The sequence below is a fragment of the Xyrauchen texanus genome, chromosome 31 (assembly GCF_025860055.1).
Source record: "Xyrauchen texanus isolate HMW12.3.18 chromosome 31, RBS_HiC_50CHRs, whole genome shotgun sequence".
Classification (NCBI taxonomy): domain Eukaryota; kingdom Metazoa; phylum Chordata; class Actinopteri; order Cypriniformes; family Catostomidae; genus Xyrauchen; species Xyrauchen texanus.
In genome coordinates, this window is record NC_068306.1 from 40,579,155 (window position 1) to 40,599,014 (window position 19,860).

A 19,860-nucleotide genomic window follows, 5' to 3' on the forward strand; every position below is an offset into this window, starting at 1 on the left:
TCCAAAACGTTAGGTGGCGCTACTCTGTTTCGAACGTAAGCTCCGCCCCTCACTTCAGGTTCTGAAACTGGTGGTGTAGCCTACTCTCCAAAACGTTAGGTGGCGCTACTCGGTTTAGAACGTAAGCTCCGCCCCTCACTTCAGGTTCTGAAACTGGTGGTGTAGCCTCCTCTCCAAAACGTTAGGTGGCGCTACTCGGTTTAGAACGTAAGCTCCGCCCCTCACTTCAGGTTCTGAAACTGGTGGTGTAGCCTACTCTCCAAAACGTTAGGTGGCGCTACTCGGTTTAGAACGTAAGCTCCGCCCCTCACTTCAGGTTCTGGCGCTGGGGTTCTGAAACTGGTGGTGCTGCGAGTCTGCAGCTGGATACTATTGGATATAGTAGGCAACCGCGTTTGCCTGCATATTTACGGTCGTGCGTTATGATTTCGGGGGAAAATGTGCAATAAATGGGAGTGGCAACACTTTTCATATCGTTGAGAATAAAACAACCGTCCCAACTTTACAAATTCAGGTTCTCCCTCCATGGGGATCATCCATTTCGAAAAGTAAAGCAGATACGGGCCCTCGGCCCACCATCTACAACGGTTATTTAAAAAAAAAAAAAAGTTAAACGACGTAATCAAGCTGCTTTTTTTAATGAACGGAAATTGTGATATTTTGTTTTCCTTTACATTACATTACTTTTTTTTTTTTTTTTAGGATTCTTTAAGCATTTAATGTTTTATTTTTTAAATCTAATTATGTCTCTAACATAACAAGACAATGCGCATGCGCAGACTGTGCTGCGTGCGCGCATTACCGTACGAATCCTGCAATCATTAAAGTGTATCCCTTAATTAATTAATGTCAAAAATTGAAGTGTACATAGCAATTTTGTGCATCGTGGTTCCTTTTCAAAATGTCATATCATACAGTACACTTACTGCCTTGTTATCATTAAATGTCCTACTGTATCCCTGACAGTTAATGTCAAAGTCAACTTTGTTCCCCCACACAAAGTTAATGTGTGGGGGAATGCAAAAAATGTCAGTGGGCACTCTTACGTGTGAAGATCCTATACATTGCCTAAATTTAGGTCAGACAATAGGGGGTTCATTTTTACAAGTTACTACAAAGCATTACACAACAGTAGCAAATTAATATGTGGATCATATCAAGTGATAAATATATTGCAACCTTTAAGAAGCCTGTTTGATACAGAAAGTGTGTATACTGGTCTAAATAAAGTGCCTTCATAAAGTTGAATATATGTGTGTGTTGTCTTTATCCAGAGGACCTCCACATAGCATAGGAATTTGACATGTCAGGATCCCAAATTGTGGTTTGTATTATGTTGCAGAGGATTCAAAAATGTAATTTCCAAATAATTAATCATCTGAGACTGTAAAGCAAACGAATACAAAACAAAGAATGCATGAAATACTATTAACTATTAATACTATTAACATTTTATTTCATATGACTCCTTTTTGTCAAATGTAACTGTCTTCCAGATGTACAACACTTGGTGTTATGCAACTGCTACAGCAACAAAAACAAACAAACAAATGCAATTTGTCTTGAGTTATTACGTGAAAGGTGGTAAAATTAGGGGCCTGGGACATTGCAGTCTCATTGCCAGTAAGTCATACAATTGCGCACAAAATTACGAATATATTACGTAACTGGAACGTTCTTGGTTATCTTGCAACATTAACAGCCCGTAATGACAACGTTGTGAATTGGTCATTTAATGGTAATGAAATTACGGGCCTGCGACGTTGTAGTTACGTTACCAAAATTACGTAACTGGTACGTCGTGTGTTAGCTTGGGAGGTCACTGCGGAGCTAGACCATTCAAAGCTTTGTATGAAGTTAACAGAATTTTAAAATGAATAAGAAATTTAACTGGTAGCCAATGTAACAATGATACAATTGGGCTAATATGATCATATTTCTGTGGCATGGAATATAAATTTATGTTATTTAGTGGTGGAAAAAACCTTGGGCAAAACCTGGGTTGGAATATTAACTTGAAATATTAACTCTCTTTCGGTTCTATATGCTATATGTATGTTTTCACAATAAAAAGGCAAACAAAATGCTTGGTACTGTTTTAGGGCCACTTTGATATGGAATGTAAAATCTGTTTCTTCTGGAAGCAAGACTGTTGAGAAGCGAATATATTCTAACCCAGCTCGACAGGTGGCGGTAATGTGCTTGGACTACAGTTAGCGCGATACAAGTTGGGCGGATGTGACGTTAGCAGATGTACTCTCACTCTATATTGAACCCTTGGTGAAAAAGAGCGTGCGTCAGTCAGTTGTGTTTAAGAGCGATTTGTTAGATCCTATCATGCCTGAGCGCGAATGTAAGTATTGAATACTGTTTATTAACTCTGAGTTCAGTGTACGAGTGAAAACGTATCTTAATATGTTAAAATATGCGCTTTTTTTCGCGAGCGAAGCGACCCGCTTGTGACGAGAAATTATTCTATCTAAACTGCATTTTGTTCGACAAATATAAGATATATAAATGTACAAATATAAAGTATTCAAGAACAGCTATTTGTGCAGGTCTCTGACATAACAGTCTGAAAAGCATGAACACGCATTCAAATGCTAAACTTCTGCATTCAATCTCTTTGTTTACAAATGTGCAAAGTCGGGAAATATGTATGTGCAGAAATAATCGTTTGGATGACATTACATACTGTAAATTCTCATAAAAGATGACTTCGCAGGGCACTTCTAAGAGAGAACAATAAAGATAGCGTTCCAGTATTCTGCCTAAAATAATCTTTTTCAATTAACATTTTTTATTCCTTCGTAGACCTATAACAAAAAATAAAACACAACATATCTACATTGAATTAACATTTAATCCCCGCTATTACCCCACCCTAACCCCCAACGAACACCCCTGTGCTCACAAATAAGAATACACACACACAAAAAAGAAAATATAATAATAATCATGTATAATTAAAACTAAACTTCTCTCTAAAGCCCCTCCCCAAGAGTCCCCTAAAAGCACTTAATAACTGCCCCATTTCCTATCAAACAAATCCTGAACCCCCATCCTTCTGCTGGACATCTTCTCGAAAGCAGCCACCCTCCCCATCTCCGCACACCACTCCGGAAATTAGGGCAACACATCCAACTTCCATCCCCTTAAAATAATTTGCCTGAAAATCATAATACTGGTCAGAACCCAATTTTTTAGGCGTTTATCCCCCAAATTTATGATCGCCCAAAACACAGATTCTGGGGCAAAATAAAATTTAAGTGCCCAAAACGTCACATATAAAACTCTGACAGGGCTACCGGATGGCCCGGGGCCAGTGTGAGAAAGATTCGGGCCAGAACTGTCACTTGCCCGATTGGGCCAGTGCTGCATTTAAAACATTAGTGCAAGAGAGCACAAAAATTACAGGGAGCGAACAAAGTCTTCTAACCGAGGAGCATATTAATCTCATTAATATAATAGCATATAAATACTAACGAGTATATTAATCTCGCAAAGACGTGCAAATGCATAATATACTGGACACGCCAAGATCGTGCAGACACCGAGCGCACTCTTCTAGCACTGTCATCACTCTTTTCCAAGTGTCTTAGTAGCAGCTATTACCAATGTTTAGAAAATTGCAGGAAAAACCCCCATTTAATGAATTTAGTAGTAGGATTTAATGTGTTTTGCTAAATTTCATGTATCACCCGCTCCGTGTTCACAGTGCGAGACATCCCATCCCATTACATGTTGGTGAAAATTAGTAATCCACACAAATTGGAACAAAAGAAATCAACAGTTTCTTTCTATAGGACAGAAAATCCATGTCTCTCCATGCATCATCATCTCTCTCCGTGCAGCGTGTTTAACATGCATGTGCTCTTGTAAAGGGACAGAGCGTTAGTTTTATTCCCACTGTAAAAAAACAAACACATTTTCTCTCAATAATTTGCCTTTAGAGATGAAGCGCTGAATCAGATGTAATAAACTTTGTTAAACACGTGTCTGGGGAAAAAAGATGCTCAATATCCAAAATGTAATTAGGCCCTACACATTTAATTAAGTAATGTTTCAAAACTTAAACAATTAATTCGACATGGTGGTGGCGTTTGATATGAAAAGAAGCAAGATAACTAAAGCTATTATTATCATCAGAGCTGTTCAGCTGCTGGGTGAAGATGAATAAGATGTTTACTTCATAAAATCCTCATAATACACCTGTTACATGTATCATTTCTGGACTATACAGGTGTTTTTGTTCTTTGTGTATCAGTCAGTGTTGGTCTTGTTTGGGTTGTCTGATTTCATGTTATATCTGTGAATTAACAATGTGTATTAGGCCTAATATCTACAGTACCTACTGTATATTACACATTAGGGCTGCACAATTAATCGAAATGAAATCGAAACCTCGATTTGACCTTTTGAGATTATTAAATTGCAAAGGCTGCGATTTTATTAAATAAATAAATATTCTGCTCCCTTCGAATATTATTTGCGCTGCTCTGTTCAGTCTATATTAAATTCGAGCATTGTTACAGTGTTTTCAGAGCGGTTCTGTGCTCCACAGCTCCCTCTCATGCTTAGAGTAACAGAAGTGCTCTGAGTTCAGTTCCGTTTGCTTATTTGCGCTAAACGCTTTATTTACACTAAACTGACGCGTCCTGAGTGAAGCGTTTTTATTATTATCTGCGGTAGCAGCGTCTCAGTCTCCGCAAGGCAAAGATATCATAATAAAGACGCAGAATACAAAATGGGGTATAATTCAAACATCTTTATGAAATGATTGCTGAGCAAACAGCATTAACAGTGACACATGTAGAGTCCAGAAACTTCTCTTCATTCTCCTGTCATTTGTTTACCTCACGAGAGAGAGTGTGTCGCCCTTATTACACTCCCCGCGGAAACAAGTAAAAGCGGAACTAATATTACCAACATCCAACAAAATGAAAAGGAAGGAACGTACATATAATAAATCTAAATTAAATATTTAGATACTATACGATAATGCATTACCAAATTAAATATAATAAAATAATGAATAAAAATAATTAAATTAAATGGTAACAAACTAACCAAACTTTTCACTTTTTAAATTTAATTACACCAATGTGTTATCAGTTCAACTTCAGTTTGACATTAAGCCTCAATCTTTAGGACTATCTTATATACAGTAAAGAATAGTTTGTATAAGCCTACTAGTTTTTAAGGCCTAGAATAAAGAGTAACATTTATATTTTGTGTATACTGAATTATTCAATCAACCAACATTATTTTTGACAGCAAAAACTAGGCAACAACTATGGTTTTACCAACAGGGAAATGTAGTTAACAGTGACATTGAGCAGAAAGCATACATATAACCAGTGTTGACAGAGCTGCTGATAAAAGTTAAATGATCAGCATCGATTGATGAGATTAAAATTGGAGATCAGCTGTTAAAATCCTGATTGGAGCGTCCCTAATATTCAAGTTGACCGTGTTTCATAAACTAATGATGATGATGATTAGTGGGCTGAGATCCTGTCACAAAATGGACAAAAACAGGTACATTGTGGATGATAACATTTGGATATGAAATAGACTTTGTTTCACTGTTTATATATTTATATGTTTGTGGTTGAACAGAAAAAAGTTCTCAGTTTCTTTTTAAGAGGCTCAAGTGTGAAATCCCCAGTAGCCTTTTTGCAGTTGAACATGTGGAAAACATCATAATCGCAGTTCATAATTTGACTTTTTGTCCAAATCGTGCAGCCCTATTACGCCTCACAGCGATTAAGTAGCAAGTCTGTTCTCTCAGCCAATAATCAAATCTTTAACTCTGTGAATAATCTTAGATCCTTCTTGTGAAAACACTACACATGGGCAAAAGTTGCATGACTAAACAGGTTTTGAAAACCCATCATCTCCTCCCCAGATCTCTTGGCTTAAAAACCCATGTGTAAAAAGTAGGACGGCTGAGGTTAATATGATTTATTTTTGAATTTATATCTGAAAAAATTAGATTTTTTGTTTTGGCCGAAAGAGAAAAAAGTCTGAACATTTGAGCCGATATATATGCCTCCCTGCCCCTCAGTGCTCAGGTTTCACTCTCGATCGATCTAATCATAATCACGGCGCTGCCAAGCAAAGGCTGATATCAGCAGTGTGGAAATACTATATAATACTTCTAAGCAGTACCGCCGCAACCTATACGCATACTACGCAGTCTGTGTAGGGCACCAACTCCCTAGGAGGGCACCATCTTTCCTTAGGAGGGCACCAGAAAGTCCACCGGGTGCCCTTCCTCGCACGTTATACGTTATTCAAGGACCCGAAAGCAGCTGCGGAACACAGTCGATCGCTTCACGCTCATATTGCGAACGCGACAATCCTCTTGACTACTGGGGCATGAATGAAGATCGCTTTCCATTGCTTGCGCGGATTGCACGCAGGTATTTATCTGCCCAAGCACCAGCACAGAGAGAGAGACTCTTCAGTGCAGCATCTCATTTTCTTGAGTTGCCAGAAAGCTGAGCAACTTTTGTTCTTGAAGAGAAACCTGACACTTTTACTTAAATAGAAAGCAGTCCAATTTGCTGTGTATAGCAATTACATTAAAATAGTAATATCTTCAATGGGTGAACCATGGCATTGCTCTGTCCCTGCTGTCCCCAGTCCAAATAGACCAGTCGAGAAACACTGCTTTAACACACACACTCATGTCAGTCCCCCTCGCCTCGCTTCTCTCTGACATTTTCTCCGCTGCATTTGTGTGTGTGACGCAAGTTGACGAGTCTGACAGGCAGACAAGGAGGAAAGGAGATGCTTAACGCATGTGAGATTCTCTGTCCGGTTGATTAGTTTTTTATTTTTTTTATTTTTTATTTTTTTCTCTCAATACCAAAGATAAGCAAATGTACATGGTATGATAACCATCAAATTTCAAACCGTGGTATACCGTGAAACCAGTATACCACTGCAACCCTAGTTATAATCAACTCAAAATCCACTCTGACCAGCAGAAAGGGGACTTATTAATACATAATTTAGGATTCTTGAGGCGATATTGAACAAAATGTCAGAATTATACGCTCTGGACACTTTTGTCCATACCGAGTGCAAATGCGAGATAACGGGGTGTAACTTCTCCGATTAGTTTGATAGTAAAACAGGGGCAATAACTTTCTTTCAATTCCAAAAAAGGAAAGGGCTCCCTCAGGTGGAAGTGACCAATGAGCTAAATGTCTGAGACCGAATGCATAATAAAAAAACTAAATCTTGGGTAGGCCTTGCCCACCATTGTCAACTGGCCTATGGATCTTATTGAATTGTAGCCTGGGACGCTTTCCATTCCAAATGATGGACTTCGCTATCAAATTGCTTGAAATAAGAGAGGGGAACATCTCTGTGGTTAGTTTGTAGCAGGTACAGTGGATATAAAAAGTCTACACACCCCTATTAAAACAGCAGGTTATTGTGATGTAAAAAAATCAAGATAAATCATATCAGACTTTTTTTACTGTTTTAATGTAAAAATTACAACCTATGAAATTGCACTGAAAACCAAAGTGACACATTTCAGAGAAAAAAATACAAAAAACGTAAACTTGACCTAACTGCATAAGTGTGCACACCATTTTATAATTGGGTAAGTGGCTGTGTTCAGAATCAAACAATCGTCAAGCTCATATGAAATAGTACACCTGTCTTCACCTTAAGTGACACTGATTAACTCCAAATAAATCTCAGCTGTTCTTGAAGGATTTTTCTGACATCATCTTGGTTGCATGCTACTACAAGAGCCATGGGCCACAATGAGCTTACAAAGCATCAATGTGCATTGTTGAAAGGTATCGCTCAGGTGAGGGCTACACATTTTTTTCCAAGGCATTAAATATACCATGGAGCACCGTGAAGACAGTCATCAAAAAGTAGAATAAGTATGAGACAACAGTGACAATCAAGAACAAGACATCCCTCTACGATTGATAAGAGAAAATAGAAAACTGGTTAGGGAGGCTGTCAAGATGCCTATAGCAACATTAAAGGAGCTGCAGCTCTTTCTGGAAAGTACTGGTTGCTCCATATATGTGACTGCTATCACCTGTATCGTTCTCTGTCTGGGCTATGGGGCAGGGTGGCAAGACACCAGCCTTTTCTGATAAAAAAAAAACATTGAAGAACCGTTAAACTTTGCAAAACATATATCCAGTCTCCCAAAACATGTGGAAAAATTGTAAAAAGTATGGTTGGCGCAAAAAAACACAGCACATCAGCAAAAGAATACCCAAGGAGAAGCATGGTGGTGGCAGTATCATTCTTTGGGGCTGCTTTTCAGTTGAAACTGGGGCTTTAGTGAAGGTGGAGGGAATCATGAATTGCTCTAAGTACCAGTCAATTTTAGCACAGAACCTTTTGGTGTCTTGATAGAAAGCTGAAAATAAAGAGAGCTTTCAGCATGACAATGATCCAAAGCTCACATCCAAATCAGCAAAAACAGATTCATGTTTTGGAATGGCCCAGCCAGATACAGAGACCAGACCTGAATTCTATAGAAAATCTGTGGGGGGACCTGAAGAGTGCCGTACACAGGAGTTGCCCTCGCAGTTTGACATCTTGAACATTTTGGCAAAAAGAGTGGGTAAATATTCCCAAATCAAGATGTGCCAAGCTAATAGACACTTATTCAAACAGACTGAGTGCTGTAATAAAATCAAAGGGTGCCTCAACTAAGTATTAGTTCAGGGATGTGCACACTTATGCAGTTAAGTTATTCCAAGTTTTTTGTTTTAGTTATCTGAAATGTGTCACTTTGGTTTTCAGTGGCATTGCTTAGGTTGTAATTTTTACATTAAGGGTGCAACAGTTCTGACATGATTTATCTTTGTTCAATGTTTACATAACAACCTGCTGTTTTATCAGGGGTGTGTAGACTTTTTATACCCACTGTAGTTCAATTTTGGAATGCAACTCTTTTTAATAATATGAACCTTCCCAATCGTAGATAATGTAATGAAGCCCACCTGCCCATATCTCTCAAACTTTTGTATTAAGGGGTCCAAATTAACTAACAAATTTGCTGGGAATAAAATGCACAATTACTTAATGCCCTGTTTGGGCCACTGGAAAGTGCCCATCTGAAAAGCCATTACTGGGCAGTATGCTGTCCGAGACAAAGCTTTGGATTTAGACCAACTGACTCTGTATCTTGCAGATTTTGAAAAGGAATGAATAATTTTGTGGAGGCAAAGCATAGATCTAATGGGGTAGGATACAAATAATAAAATATAATCTGAGTAAAGCAAAAACTTATTTGCCATACCTCCCGCCACCACCCCTGGAAAATCCTCTTCCCTTATCGTGGCTGCTAATGGTTCCAGGGCAAGACAGACCAATAATGGGGAAAGAGGGCAACCCTGCCGGGTGCCCCTATCCAAAATAAAATAATCTGAAATTAATCAATTTGTTTGTACCGCCGCTACAGAGTGTCTATAAAGTAACTTAATCCATCCAATAAAAGTATTCCCAATCCCATTTCCAAAATCTTAAAGATAATCCCATTCTTCCATATCAAATGCCTTTTCAGCATCAAGTGTGATAGCAGCAACCAAAGTCTGATCATTTGCCACAGACCACGTGATATTGATGAAATGGCTAATGTTATTAGAAGAGCTGCTGCCCCTAATAAACCACACGTGATTTATGTTTGAGAGATGTCATAACTTTATTTAGCCGGTTAGCCATTTTGCAAAAGGCATACATTTAAAGCATCAACTATATGATTTATTTTTCTCCGTATGTGGCAATATCTCTAAACTCACCAGGGTGTGATCTGAGACTAAAATGTTTCCAATTCAGCAATCAACAACCAATGAAATGAAGGACTTAATAATCTATTCTAGAATAAATCATATAGACTGATGAAAAGAATGTTTAGTCCCTACCAGATGGGTTAAAAGTCTCCAAATATTTGTAAGACCAACATTTTTACACATCCTGTTAAGCGTCAATGTTGCTCTAGGGTGCTTACACACTTTTGCGTCACTATAATCAAGGACTGAGCCCATCAAAAGACCAAAGTCTTCTCCCAATATTAAATCATGAGGAGTGCCAGCAGCTTGCAGAATCCCTTCAAGATCTATTAAAAAAAAGCCCTGATTAAATCAAATGGAAAAAAGCCGCTTGGTGGAACAGCACAGAAAGAACCAAAAAAAGGCGCCCAGTTTCCTCGGCCAGTCAAGTGAATATTCAGTGAGTCAGGCCCATTCAGCTGTAATGTGAGTATCAAACAAATACTTACTCCTTTGACTTTATGATGGACAATGCTTGTTGAGGACATGTAAATACTTTGCGGCTATCCTGCATCTATTCTCAATTTGGCCGGGAACATAAGTGCAAAAGGGACCTTCCGTTGATGTAAGAGTTTCTTGCATTCCTTGAATCGATCACCAGGGTTGGGACGATTCATCAACGTAATTGACGTCATCGATTACATAAATATGTCGATTTGCATAACACGTGTCGCAATGAAATAATTAAAATGGCAGCGCCCGGTTTAAGCATGGATTCCCCCGAAGAACAAGCTGCAGATAAAAAAAACTTGCCCACGGTCATCTAAAGCGTTGGAGTATTTTAGCCAGAGACTTAAAAATGTGGTGCTGTGTAAGCTATGCAAATTGGAAATGGCTTATCACAGCAGTACAACCGGCATGAATGAACACTTGAAGCGAAAGCATCCCAGAGCGCTTGTCAAGACGGCAGCACCGTAAGTCCTGTTTACTTTTTGTCCCCACCCAAGCATGATATATATTAGTATTACAACACGCGTTTCTGTTAGTAGTAGTCACTTAAAATAGATTTTCTAAATGTTTCTTCATCGCCCCATGTTAAAAGTAATTTCTGCACCGCTGCTAACGTAACTTTGCACCATGCGTCATCTAATTTGGTTGTTTTATATTTTCTGTTTATTTTAACGGTCATGTATGAGTGTGAAAATGGCGTAAACTGTGTGACTGTTACAGTCTTTAAATCGTTTCAATTATATTCCTTGCCCCACTGAGATTTAATTCAGATTCTAATAGTTTTAGTTATTCCTGCACTTTTCTTTTACTCGAATTGAACAAGTTATTACTTAAAATCACTCCAAAATAAAATTAAAGTAAATTAAAACATTTAGCAAACCAACAACAAAATAAATGAAACCAATGTAAAATTCAAGTCTCTTTCAGGAGGAATATCAAAACATTGTGCAACCTGGAGTTAAGCAGTCCAACATAAAATCTCTCCAAAATAAAATTAATGTTGGACTGTAAAACGGAGATTACATTTAAGACAGGGCTATTTTTGTTGCAGAATAATGCCCTGCAGTGCACAATTAGTTTCTTGTACATTTAAGAGAAGATCATTTAATAAAATATTGAAATATTAATCGGACAAGTTTTTTTTATATTTATTTTTGGTTAATTAATTGTTATATTAATAAAGTAATAATACAAAATCTTTATAAAAATCGACAAATTAGTCATTAGATTAATCGACTAATCGGAAAAAGAATCGTTAGATTAATCAATAAAAAAATAATCGTTAGGTGCAGCCCTATCGATCATGTTGCTCTCTTGTCGAATTTTCAAAGTCTGGGAACAAAACAAAAAAATTTTGTGGTTCTTCCAAGAAAGCCTTCCTTTACACCTCGCCTCGTGTAACAGAAGATCTTTATAGGATTATCTCAGAAATTTGGCCAGATTTGATCTCCCTTAGCAGATCTCCGTGCCGGAACTCTGAGATCCCGCTCGATTTTCAGCTTATGGCCTGTTATGTCAAGCAGACTCTGAAAGATCCAATCCAGAAATTCCACCATATTCTGACCCTCTGCTTGCTAAGGAATTCCAATAATTTGTATATTCAGGGTTTTTCCTGCATGTAGAATTATTAGGCGACGCCTTTGTCAAATTTCGTGACACCTCCGACTGTCAGGGTAACATGCCACTGCTGTGAAATTAAACCACTATAAAATAATCTCCATAGAGCCAGCAGAACTTGCACAATAGCCCTCCATTAAGCTTAACAGCAAGCAAGCTAATCCGGTGTTGGCTCAAAATAGTGGCGTGCAGGGTCAGAAATGCCCCCAAAATTCAGTATTTGAATTGCTTCTGCTTGTTGTTATTTTATATTGATAACACACTCTTATCTGTATGACCAAAAATTGACTAAGACATCATTCTATGCTATAAAAGCTTTTATTTGTGTACACTTACAATAACAGCAAAACGTTGGGGTTTTATCAAATAAAGAAATCCTAAAGCATGCACTTTCTGCTGTCTCGGTCTCTGTGAACTTCTGTCTGGAGCGCGTCATGAAAATGAACTGGAAAAACTCTGCGTATACTTGCCTCGCAGACATAAGAAATATGTCTATAGAAAGCTTGAATTGTCTAGTTTTTAATAAACCAACAAATTGAAAACAAATATTCTCTGATTGTATAAACCATATGAAACCAATGAGAGGTACAGTCTTTCCCGTTTGAGTTCATTATCGTTTTTTGGAAGAAGACACGCTGTGAATTTAACTCTGAAGAAGAGCGTGATCCAATAAGGGAATTTTGTGAGTGAAAACTGGAGTCTGCAAAATCTATTATGTGTTTCATGGTCTTATTTCAGTGACTTAAAAATGACTAACAATGTGTAATCTTGATTTTCTCAAAAATGTAAACATGTACATCTCATGTTTGGAGGCTCTTATGTTACAACACTGCTAAGAAAGTGAGGCAGTTTATTCATTTAGTTAATTATTCATGATTGACACAATCATGGCAAGTGTATCTGGGCAAAATTTTGTATTGTTATCTCAAAGCAAGTAATGGCATTTGGAACCAAGGTAACCTTTTAGTTTATAAAATGTCCAAAAAACTGAGGGTTTTACTTAACCTAAGAATTGCTTACATTTGTAAATGCCACAATAAACCAGAAACTTAATTTTATATAAGAAGTAACAAGTAATAAGATCCAGCACTATTTCAGTTGTGCACATGGTAAATCAAGACTTGTCAGTCTAAGCGATCAGTCCAATACAAGCTGTAAAACAGTGGCCAATTGGTCTCTACACATTGTCCTTTCCCACCATACCACCCACATACCTGAGATCAGAGATGAACTTATCGGTGTAAGAGGTTAATCAAGTTTGCTGTTTGAGAACTGTAAATGAACACATTAACTGTTATGTTGTATTTAATTAATTTAATGTTGAACAGGTTAACTTTTTTTTTTAATAGTTGATAATTGTCATTTTCTTCATCTAATTATTAGAACTCCAAAAATATGTTGCTTGTAAGTGTTTGCTTAAGCCAGGGGAAGGCATGGTCCAAGTGTATGTGTGCACATGATCAGGATGGTACCACCTCTGCCTCATTTTGAGCCATGAAAAACCCTGATGTTGTTCCGCCGACTGCAATTTTCCATATCCACCAACTTTTCCCAGACATGCTCCCAAGTCTGCTTAGGTCGCTAGCAGATTAGCAGCTAATTCACTCTCCGATGACTCCAGATAATCGATCTGATTCTCGACATCCCCAACTCTTGTAACCATCTCCGTAAATTTAGTCTCCATGGCAGTGATCGATTGATGTATTGCAGCATTGACCTTCATCAGCATTGCTGAAATGTTCAGCAATTCACGCTAAATCTTTCACATCTTTGGCCAAATTAACTCCTTGGTCTGAGGCCTCTGGGGGGGCATCAGCTTGAGCACGTGTCTTTTAATGTCTCCAGAGCCTGATGATTTTTAATGATTTGACATGTCTTCCTAGAACAATTATGTATCTGGGTGTACTAAATCTCACTGGTTTATATAATTAAAAGTATCAAAACTAGCAAAGTGCACAGAGCTTGCCATTCACACATCTGAACCTAACATGGCTTCACATGACTCCTACCTAATATAATCTTTTGTGTCCCATAGCAGAAAGAAAGTTGATAGAAGAAATAATTGTAATTTGGAGTTAACCAACTCCATAACCATGCAGTATGTGGCACAGAGGAGAACATCAGGATATATTGGAGATTAATGGCTCATATATTGTGTCTCTTTCAGCTGATGTGTACTCGAATCCTCTGGCTCCAGATGGCCATGAGGTGGAGGACCATCGGTCAGCGCTGCAGTAAGTTATCTTCACCTTCACTTCTTATTAAAATTGATATTAATTCACTTCTGTCCACATACAAATTGCTGAATAAAATAAGGATTTTTTGTGGTAATGATTAACATTACGCAACAAATGGTGTCGATTGAGCTCAACTTGAGTGGAATCGTAACTTGCTTTTTATTGTATTCCATGTTACAGTTAAATATTTTTTTGTATATATTTACAAGGACCACACTCGTTTTCTAAAATACACCTTAATAAATAATTAAAATATACACTACCAGACAAAAGGTTGTCCACTCATTCCTTATGAGTTCTGTTTTTCCACATCTTAAAATAATAGTACAGCAATTAAAACCAATAAATCACATGAACTGAAGTCTGGACATTATACAGTATTTTGTTGCTAAGCAGAATCTTTAACATAAATTGAAATATAAGTTAAACTCTTAATGTTATCTAATAATTTACATGAAGTCACTCTTTGTAATGTCATTGATGTTACCACATTGTAAATGTACACAGGATGATGTGAAGAACTTGTGTTTCTACATGTTTTACATGTTTGCGAGTTCTTGAAGGACTAAGCTGTTTTGTCAATGGTTTTACCCTCTTAATCAGTTATGTCTTATCTGTTTTTGATACTCAGATCCAAGCTGACCAATGATGACTTCAGGAAGCTTCTGATGACCCCTAGAGCCACCCCATCCTCAGCGCCACCCTCTAAATCACGGCATCATGAGTACGCTCATTTACATTTGGCAGCACTTTATTCAGATCAGTTTATTCAAGTGTTGTTCGAGTTTCTCATTGAGATGTGGAGTATATGTGTGCAGCTTACGTTTGACTTGTCTCATTAAATCAGTTTTCATGTGATACATTTTTTAGGATGCCACGGGAATATAATGAGGATGAGGATCCTGCAGCGCGAAGACGGAAAAAGAAAAGGTTAGTTGAGGAACAGTCATTTAATAGTGAATAAAGCATCACTTTGTCTAAGGCACTTTGATTTCTGCAATGTGCAAAATATGGACAGAATTGCAGATTTTTGTCCTAAAAATGTGTTTGAGAGAGCGAACGCACTGTCAGCTAAGTAAAAGTGTGAAAACGACAACTTTCAATGCAAAAATAAATTATGCACTAGTTTTACAATTAATTTTCCCAAACTCTGAAAATAATTTAGCTGTTTCCCCAGACTTGCACTTGGCAGTTGTCCATGAATGTATTTTTTTTATTCAGTGAGAAACTGTGTGTATCTGTGTGTATGCATTGTGAGATGCATTAGGGAGTTTTTATCATGATATTATTGTATGAGTCCGATGTCACTTATGCATTTCAATATTTTTTGCCTTAATTTTGATTTTATTGTTTTTCAAACTTTTTCTATTGAAAAAATATTGAATGTACTAAATATTAAATAATTCTTCAAAGACAAAACGGAGCATGATTTCAATAAAGTTTTCAAGTGAATCTGACTTTTCACTGGGGACTTCATGACTTCTGTAAGGTTACAGACATTACAGTGTGATTTTCTGGGCTGCTTTGAATCATTGTGTATTGAGAAAGCACAATAAAAATAAACATAACTTACATGATTTGACATGCAGACTGTTGCAGTGGTCTTAATTGCATTTTATTCTATATATATCCATCGAAAGGCAAATGGAATTGTCATTGCATTAAATATTTTAGAAATTTAATGAAGTATTAGTTTGTCCCATATGTTTTCTGCCCAAATATTTCTGTTTCTACAAAAATATTTGCTTACTGGCCTTCCTGTTAGTTCCAGTAAGAAGTTTACAATGTAACAAGCTTGTATACATTTCCAAATGTCAGTCATAAGATGTTAAATTACACCAAATATAATAGAGAATGTTAAAGACCATGCTCTTTTTTTTTTGTTTGTACTTCTCTGTGAAGTTACTACGCTAAACTGCGGCAGCAAGAGATGGAGAGAGAGCGCGAATTGGCAGAAAAGTATCGTGATCGTGCTCGAGAGAGACGTGATGGTGTTAATAAAGACTATGAGGAGACTGAGCTCATCAGCACCACTGCCAACTACAGAGCTGTGGGGCCCACCGCAGAAGCGTGAGTTTCCTTGCCATGCATATGTTTGACATAATCTGCAGGACTTACATGCAGCACAAGGGCTTACAAAACTTCCAAACTTATGTGTTTTTTTTTAAAGGTGAAGTGCCACCAACATTTGATTTTTGCCAGACACCACTGTCTATAAAACACATTTTACTGGAATGTCCTAAGTTTATTGCCACCAGGCAATGTTTTTACGCCAAAGTATTTTTGTGGATGTTTTCAAAAATGTCTCGCCATGGAAAATGTTAAAAAAATGTATCAGATATTGAATGAAAGGTTGTATATAATGTTCATTGTGTATATTACTGTATTATATACTATATTGCACATACTACCTTTTGAAACTACCTTGATCTTGCCATGAAAATAGCCAGTAATGCTGCTATGGCAATACAAATAAATAAAATTATGATTGTAATCCGTGGCTGTGTTTTTTGGTGTAGGGACAAATCTGCGGCGGAGAAGAGGCGTCAGTTGATCCAGGAGTCCAAGTTCTTGGGTGGTGACATGGAGCACACTCACTTGGTGAAGGGTTTGGATTTTGCCCTGCTGCAGAAGGTAAGACACCATGACTGAAATCTAATACATTTGTAAGAGTCAAGTTTGTGTTAATTTAGTACAAAAACAAATAATGCATTTAATTATGCCCCTCACCCCTACTTTAATTCAATAATAAGTTTTTTTTTTCCCTTTTTTCCAGTTTACGACTATCAAAAGAATAATAAAATGGTAGTTCAGCCAAAAATTTGAATTGGGTCATTTATGCAGAACACAACTAGAAATTGTAACGAATATGCTCTCATGTCTTATTTAAATGGAAATTGATAGTGGTTTGCTTCAAAGTATTTTAAATTGTAGTTAATTTACAATAGCCATGTTTCCATCAATGTTTTTTATGCATATTTTGGGATATCCCATTAAAACATCTAGATGAAAACACAAGGTGCGAATAAATGTCCAAAATGCGCATAAAAAAATTATACGCTCACTTGAAGTGGATATATATTTTTTATTTGATAAGAAGAAATGCACAAACTATGATGGAAACTGATGGATTTACTGAATAAATTTGTTGTTTCTCCCCAATTTGGCATGCCCAATTCCCAATGCGTTGTAAGTAAACGTGCTTAGTGACTTGCCTCAATCTTTGTGGCGGAAGACAAATCTTATCACTTGGCTTGTTTGCATTACTGCAGAGACATAGCGCATGTGGAGGCTTTGCTATTCTCCGAGGCATCCACACACAACTCGCCACGTGCCCCACCGAGAGTGAACCACATTATAGCGACCAATAAGAGGTTACCCCATGTGACTTTACCCTCCCTAGCAACTGGGACAATTTGGTTGCTTAGGAGACCTGGCTGGATTCACTCGGCACACGCTGGATTCGAACTTGCATCTCCAGAGGTGGTAGTCAGTGTCTTTACTAGCTGGGCTACCCAGGCCCCCTGAATAAACTCTTATTGAATTTGTTAGGAATAAAAGCTGTGCATCAAAAAGAACATGTAACTGAATAACTTGTTCATTACTGGACTAACTGGCTGGCCTATCATTGCATCTGAAATATTGCTCTGGTCAGCCTGAAATAATGGTGTCTAGAAAATTCAAAGCCTACAAAGAGTTTTCAGAGCAAATAAGTAAAAAACAAACTTGAACTGTCCGTAAGAGAAGGTATGTTGACTCTTTTGAAAAAGATCTTCTAGATCCGCATAGTAGAGTCATACGGATGGAAGAACACTCGTATATAGCACTCCCAGTCGTTCCCAAACATGAGAAAGTTCTTTAGAGTGTTTTGTCTGTGTGCTCTAAACCGGCAGTATTTTATTAATAAAACACTCACAATGGCTACAATTTCTCTGGAAGTGATTTAGATTCAAGACGCTGCAGTTTTTTGTTTTTGTCACTTATTTCGGTGTTTTTCATTCTGGATGTCATTTGTCTTATTGCCTATGATAGACAAATGCAAACCAGACTTTTAAGTTCCTCAACGCCTATGCTTTACAAACACTGCATCGGAGCCCTTTGTCCGACCACAACCTCGAAAGAGGAAAAAGTGTAGGAGAGTGGCGTCCTCGTCAGACTGAGCTGCCACGTTAGCCGGTCCCTGCTCTGCAGCATTTTACTGCCGAATGTTGTGTCCTAGGACAACAAACTTTGAGCTATGGGCACAAATCTCCTTCCATCGAGAGACTCCGGACTGCTGCATTATGTGCCTCACAGAGACCTGGATGTCGGTGGAGGTTCAAGACTCCACTATCAAGCACTCCGAAGACTGAGCTAAAGACCTTTCAGGGAAAAGCAGAGGAGGAACTGTATATTTCATGATCAACAACATGGTGTGACCAAAGGAATGTGTGCACTATCGAGTCCTTTTGCTCCCCTGATCTGGAATACCTCACGCTAATGTGTGACCATTCTAGCTACCAAGAGAATTCACATTTGTTATTACAGCTGTGTACATTCCCCCACTGACCAGGCACTCAAGGAACTGTACAGGAATATAAGCAGACAGGAAACCGTGCACCCTGAGGCCGCGTTAATTGTTGCAGGGGATTTCAACAAGGCCAATTTAAGGACTATGACAGGGCGGAGGGTGGGGCCGGGTCGTGATTATACACACCCGGTCACTTATCAGGCTAATTAAGCCTCCGAGATGGATAAAGGCTGACTGCGGACGGTGGTGCGACAAGAGGGAGATCGTTGTGTGTGTTTGTCTTTTTTTTTTGTTCAGTTTTATATTAAAACTATTATTTATATTGTCAAGCTGGTTCTCGCCGCCACCTTTCCATTGTTCCCTTTACAAGGACAATAGCACCAAGATAATTTCAGCATGTTACATGCAACGCACAAGGAGAACTGGTTTCTGACCACTGTTTCTCTCCTTTCCGGAACGGTTACATATCCCTCCATTCGGCAAATCGAACCACTCTTCCATTCAGCTTCTGCCCACTTATATGCAGAAACTGAAACGGTAGCACCTGCCCTCAGAACGATCCAGTGCTGGTTGCACCGATTTGATTCTATGCTACAGGACTGTTTTGATCACGTGGACTGGATGTTCTGGTCCGCCTCTGATGATGACATCAATGTCTATATAGATTCTGTAATGTGTTTAATTTGAAAGTGCAATACAGATCTACCTCAACAGAAAACCGTGGATTAACGGCTATGTCCATGCAGCACATAATGCCAGGAATGAGGAGGAGCAAAAACAAGCCAGTTATTCCCTCCGTAAAACCATCAGAGCAGCAAAACATCGGTACAGGGACAAAGTGGAGTCACCGTTTAACACCAGCGACACTAGAAGCTTGTGGCAGGGAATCAATAACATCACAGACTTAAAGAATAGACACTCCCAAAAAAGCCACATCACAAGGCCGTTTGACCAGACAGTATCCCAAGTCACGTCCTCAGAGCATGCACAGGCCAGGTGTTTTCACAGACATTTTCAACCTCTCCCTGTACAGTTCCTACATGCTTCAAAATGTCCACCATTGTGCCTGTGCTGAAGCAAACTAAAATCACCTGCTTAAATGACTGGCGTCCTGTTCTTCTGACTCCCATAATCAGCAAATGCTTTGAGAGACTAATCAAAGATCACATTTGCTCTTTGCTGCCTGCCTCTCTAGATCCACTACAGTTTGCTTACCGTG

General features: G+C 38.2%; 1 protein-coding gene across 1 annotated transcript in view; it reads left to right on the forward strand.

Moving 5' to 3' along the window:
* Positions 1–2,237: 2,237 nt before the first annotated feature.
* Positions 2,238–19,860, forward strand: part of ik (IK cytokine) — a 51,096-nt gene continuing 33,473 nt past the window's right edge. Inside the window, exons 1-6 of the mRNA XM_052100784.1 lie at positions 2,238–2,353; positions 14,062–14,128; positions 14,763–14,855; positions 15,002–15,061; positions 16,034–16,201; positions 16,651–16,765. Coding sequence (XP_051956744.1) covers positions 2,338–2,353; positions 14,062–14,128; positions 14,763–14,855; positions 15,002–15,061; positions 16,034–16,201; positions 16,651–16,765 — 519 coding nt within the window. The 5' untranslated portion in view covers positions 2,238–2,337. The remainder of the gene's footprint in view (positions 2,354–14,061; positions 14,129–14,762; positions 14,856–15,001; positions 15,062–16,033; positions 16,202–16,650; positions 16,766–19,860) is intronic.